Genomic DNA, 5793 nt, shown 5'->3' on the forward strand with positions numbered 1-5793 from the left:
CTAACAGCACAATCAACAACCTAACCATTCAACTAACATTTAATATAAATAACGATGGATAAAGGGTTATACCATCAACGAGATAACCTGTGCATTGCTCATTGTCCGACATGGCCAGTGGCGTCGGAAACCACTAGCTTAGGCGGTAGCGGTCACTACCGTGACCTTACAACAGGACTATCTCGAGGATCGGATTTAGGATTTTAGTGGGTGGATCTGGACTATGAGGGGGAGTCCTTGGGTGGCGACTAAGGCCGTGTACAATGGCAGTTAGCCACGTACAGTGGCTGTTTGGGTCATTGAAGATGGCTACGGGTGTGGATCTATGCGTAGGAGGGTTAGGTCGTGGTCCTGGGGTGGTGGCCTCATGGTGGTGTTGAGGTGGCACACGTCAGAGACACAACAGCTCGTGGAGGAGTTTAGGTCATGGGTTTCAACATGGGAAATCGGAGGGAGGGCTTGGCTGGTCGTCTGTTGGCCATGGAGGGCTTAAGGGGTTGCCAGTGGAGTTGTGATGGTGAGGTGGAGGCGGCACAACGGCCTACGGCGACATATCTAGGCCGTGCATGAGGGAGAGTCCATGAGAGAGTGAGAGAGAGTGGGGGAGCCAGGTGGCTCGGCTGGACATGGGGGTGGCTAGGGGAGGTCGTTGATGGGAGGAGAAGCCTCTAAAGGTGGTGCGGTGGCCGTGGGAGGAGGAGCTCAGCCATGGGTATGGAGAACCCTTGCGTTGGAGGAGCTGCGTGCTGTTGAGGAAGGGGCTATCGACTTCTAGTCAAGGGAAGGAAGAAGGGGGAGGTCAGAAAATGCTCGTGGTGGTGCTCGATGGCCTGGTTGGCCGCATACAACGGCACTAGGAGCTACGCACGGTGAAACTGTGCATGAGAAGTTGCAGGTGTGCGTGGGAGAGGGTGGCTACGAGATGGAGGTTGGGTTTGATGGTGGGATCTTGCCAGCGTGAGAGGGAGTCGTTGATGGTGGCGGTGCACTACGGCACCGGGCTGAGCTGAAGGAACAGATCGGGTGAGAGGGAGAGGAGACGTGCAACGTAAGCTGAGGGAGAACGAGAAGAGAGTGAAAAGGGAAAGTGAGGGAGAAAGAGAGAAGGGCCTAGGTTTCAATCTTAGCCCTTTACATTGGGAACTTCAAAACGATCTAACGGTGAGGAATTAAAACACTAATTTAAAATGCGTAAATATTAACTTAACTAAAAGCACTAAAAGGATTTAAGATAGAATATTATTTAAACTAAACTTTAGTTTATAAAATAATATTTTTCTATCATTTTATTAATGATGAAGTTTTATTTAATATATTTAAGAGAATAAAATCATTTAATTAATTAGAGTCTTGAACATAATTTAAATCACATAACATTTTAAATAACTGAAATCATTTTAATAAAATGATATTAAAATGATTTCCTACAATTATAATATTTTTGGAACTCTTCAAAAATATTATAATTGTCTTACTTAAAATCAGGCTTAATCAAATAACACTAAGAACATCCCATTTAAAATACTTGTGGCTTTAAAACACTGAACTAGCTTTAGAAATCACATAATATCTTTAAAAATACGCCATCGAGATTCAGCACACATAACGAGACTCGCAGTCGAATTTGCTTACGTCAAAAAGGAGCGGGGTGTTACAGAATGAGACTATAGAAAACTCATTCTGTGCACAATATTAAACAAAATGGTAATCCCATCCATACCATAAAAGAATACTATCCAGTAATCTCCAATGCGTTATAGAAGCATTTTGTGGTGGATGAGCATGACCCGAAATTGCCAGATCTCACAGCTGCACAGAACAATCATGGCATGAGCATTCAGGTTAATATGTAGGATAATACGACATATTATCCTGTCTGTTGATCCCATCATGTATTTACCAAAATTCTCAAGGTTCCCTTGTCAATTAGTGGATACCATCATTCTTAAAAAATTCGATTAACGCACTTAAATGAAAACCAAGTTCAGAAGCCCTTAAAACGCAATATTATTTATAAATCATGAGCCAATCAGCCGTGGCTCTGATAGCGCTTTTCTCCTGTTACAAGGCTGGAGCGGATTTTGATCTCTTGCATTGTAGACACATTGATGCTAGTCACTTAACCACACACACACAGAGACATATAAGTCATGCATCCAATCTGTGTCCACCTGAGTAAAAATAAAAATAAAAATCGCCACCTTCCATGCAGCAAAATAAATTTTGCAAATAGGACTTAACAGGCTTAAAGTTATACTATATATGTTACACATCAACAATCAGACGAGCATAAATGTTAATCCAAGTAATTCTATATTATAGAAAATGCACTAATGTGCACGCACGCTGAGGGGGGAGAGAGAGAGAGAGGTATCACCTCCACAAGATTCTTTAATATGATCATCTTGAACAGATTTGCACCCTTTAATTTACAATCACGCAGAGGCAATGAAGTGAACACCCTAGGATACATGATAACCAGCACAAAGCAATAATGGAACAACAAAAATGGATGGAAAAAATAATGATGCACCTGGTACTGGAAGTTGAAAGGCTTTAGTCAGGATACTCAAAAGTCATAATCTTGGTGTCATGTCCTCTTCCTGCAACTCAGCCTCCTTGCAGTTGCAACCAAAAATGTACTTGGCTTCATTCATCAGTAAACAAACCACGCCTTCCCAAGGCAACAAGATCAAGAAGCATTCTTCTGGCATTATAAACTGGATTTCGTTCAATCAAACATCCCCTCTCATATGCTTCTCTCAAAAAGACAGTATGGCTCTTTCCCTTGGTGGACAAATAAAATATTCCCGGATGATCCAAGAATAAATCCCTAATATTTAAGTCAATCCCAAACCATTTCCTAAAATGGCTGATTTTCTCCACTTCCACCATCTTCTCCACTGTCAAGCTCAAGAATTCATGAACGATTGCAACAGCCCGTTTCTCCAGTGTCATCATTCCAGCCTTAGCCCTCTCCTCTCCCATCTCCTCGTATGGTCCCACATAAGGCAGTCTCTGCCACTGTTTAACCTTGGCCCTAAAATTCTTGCTCAACTTCATACCTGGAGGGTACCCATGCTTAAAGCTATATCTCAATTCCATCCTATCAACGCTGCAGTCCTGCTTACAACACTCCCCAACCCTCCAATTCTCAGCTGCTGCCACATAGCGACAACTAGGACTCACATCAGCCAGTTTCAAGATATGCGTACTGGGTTCATGAGCATCACAAAGCTGAAAAAGATGAGAGTTTCGAGCTATCACCGAGTCCTCAAAATCATCAGGAAGCCCAAGTTCCCTCCAAACTTTGAAAATGGCACGAAGTGGCAACATTTTGGATTGGCACATTGACAGAAGCCGTAACAAACGGTCAACAACAAGTGGCAACGAAGCATTAATAACCTCTGCTTCAAGGCACGAGATCTCAAAAGCAGCATCGGTTAATCTACAGAAGGGCTGGGACTTGGTGGGATTATAGAAAATGTGGAAAATGTGAGGATATTTGCGTAGGAAGGCAGGGGCACCGCGGTTGAGGTGGAGCCTTTGGGAGAGCCTGGACAAGAAGTCAAGAGATACACATTCGTTCTTTGGGTTTGCAAGGATGAGGTCTTGGATGGCAATCACTTTGACAAGGTGTTTGTACTTGTCCATCAGTTTCTCAAACACAGGGTCTCTAGCTCTTGATGCTACATACTGGGAAGAGGTCACTTTCGACCGGACACCCATGGAAGGCTGGTGGGGGTGTTTGGTTATGAAATTGATGATGTGGGTCCTCATTATCATGCACGATTAGCTATGATATTCACCTATCTCTATGTTACTCCCAGCTGAGACTTTTCTCAAATAAGACATGCCCAATAATTGGTTTTAACAAACAGGGGCCATTCATGTTATTCTGGTCAGACACAACGAGCAAAATGTTACACACCTCACAAGTCTATCCGCACAGCCACAGGATTGAAATACAACACACAATATTATCGAGAGAAGAGAGATCTCGTACCTGCCGGTGAAGGGAGGCAGCAGCGACGAAGGCATTCTGACGGGGTGAAGGGCGACGTCGGCGAGGGTTCAGGAAGGTGAGGGGTGCGGTGAAGGGCAAGGAAGGTGAAGGGTGCTAGAGAGAGAGGAAGATGACTGGGCTGCGGTGAAGGGCGACGTGGCCGAGGAAGGTTCGGCGGCGACGTGGGGCTGCGGCAGCGACGTCAGAAAAGGGTTCGGAAAGGGGAGGAGGGGAGAGGCACGGGGAGAAGGGGAGAGGGGAAAAATAGAGAAAAAAAAAAAAGAGAGGGAGGGGAGAAGCACGGGGTGAAGGGGGAGAGGGGAGAAAAAGAGAGGAAAGAAAAAAAAAAAACGTGACAACTATGCTATATCAGTTTTGGAATCGTTTTGGTGGATCTGTGCCTCGTGTCTCTAGCCGCCCTGAAAGACTCAACAGTGAACTCCAAAACATTTATCAAGCAAGTAAAAAACCAAAATATAACCTGTCCTCTGATCCAGAGAAAGAAAGATGAACCGATTTTCCGTCCCAAGGACAACCAGATTATCATCCCCAAAAAGCTGGGAATACCCCTCAATCAAAGGCCATTATTGGCAAATTCATGGTTGACCCAGAAGCAAGAACCACATGTAGAAAGCAATAGACCAGGAGAAGTAAACCCAGATGAGAGCACTCTGTCGTCTTTATGATATTTGAGTCTGTAGGGGGGGAAAAACTAGCAGATATTACCGTTTTGTTACAATATGTGTGTATATTTAATATATATAGGGTAATAAAAATACTAAAAGAAGATATGGAAGAGTGCTGGGTAAGGAGAAAGAGAAGTCTGGAGTCCAGAATACGCGTCACCGCAGCTAAATGGAGAGCCGAAGAGACTAACGAGAAGGAAAGACTTGCAGGTAAGGGGAAGAGGTCCCTTTTATTAGTGCGAGTGACCGAGTGAGAGAGCTAGTAGCTGTTCACATGTAGACGGTCATGCATTGATAGATGCTTTAGACCAAAGCTTGAACACATGAATGTGGAACGAAGTGAAAAGAAGTGGTATAACCACTGATGCTAAGAGTATCCTTACTTAAGGCATTTGCAACAGAATTATTTGCTCTTACAGTGTGCCTTGCTAACCAAAATGCAAAAGAGTTGAGGGTAGTTCTTGTATTTGCTAGCAACTGGCCTGCATAGGTGTGTATATCCGATGTTTAGTTCAACTCATTGACAACCTGCAATGAATCTCCCTCCATCATAATGTTGTGATAGCCAACGGACTTGCAAAAAAGGGATGCTTGTAGTGCAACGAAAGCTTCAGCTAGTAAAGGGTCAGGAAACAAGTTATGTTGCATCCTCATGGTTGCAAGAACCTGTCCCTCACTATCCCTTATGATAGCACCCACACCCACCTTGCAAGAGGTTTTGTCAAGAGCCGCATCCTAATTCAACTTGAGTCTTCCTTGAGGTGGAGCTTCCCACTTTGTATGTTGCTGCTTGATGTTTGTAGAGGTCCTTTGCTGCTGAGAGATCTACTGCAATTCTTGCATTAGGTGAACTGGTTGCCAGGCAATAGCAGAAGGGTGTAAGATCAGCTCCTTGAACACCATGTCATTCATTCTCTTCCTTATAACCCACGAGGTAATGGTGAATGACATTAGTTCCTCATGCTCCAGGGTCTCCATAAAGCTTTCAACTAGATCTTTGAGTTGATGATATTGAGGGCTTGCCTTCTGTAGCTTTCTTATGCTTTGGCCCCACAAATCTCTGGTTGAGAGGCAATCCCATAGGATGTGCTCCACTATTTC

At 44.1% G+C, this 5793-nt stretch overlaps 1 protein-coding gene across 1 annotated transcript; it reads right to left on the minus strand.

The window, feature by feature from the left end:
• Positions 1 to 2214: 2214 nt before the first annotated feature.
• Positions 2215 to 4994, minus strand: LOC108985102 (protein ROOT PRIMORDIUM DEFECTIVE 1). Its single transcript, XM_018957269.2, has 2 exons — positions 4007 to 4994; positions 2215 to 3898 (listed from the first exon to the last, which is right to left on the minus strand). The coding sequence occupies exon 2, from the start codon at positions 3784 to 3786 to the stop codon at positions 2650 to 2652; it is 1137 nt and encodes a 378-aa protein (XP_018812814.2). The 5' UTR covers positions 3787 to 3898; positions 4007 to 4994; the 3' UTR covers positions 2215 to 2649.
• Between the last annotated feature and the right edge of the window lie 799 nt (positions 4995 to 5793).

This window comes from Juglans regia, chromosome 16 (genome assembly GCF_001411555.2).
Source record: "Juglans regia cultivar Chandler chromosome 16, Walnut 2.0, whole genome shotgun sequence".
Classification (NCBI taxonomy): Eukaryota; Viridiplantae; Streptophyta; class Magnoliopsida; order Fagales; family Juglandaceae; genus Juglans; species Juglans regia.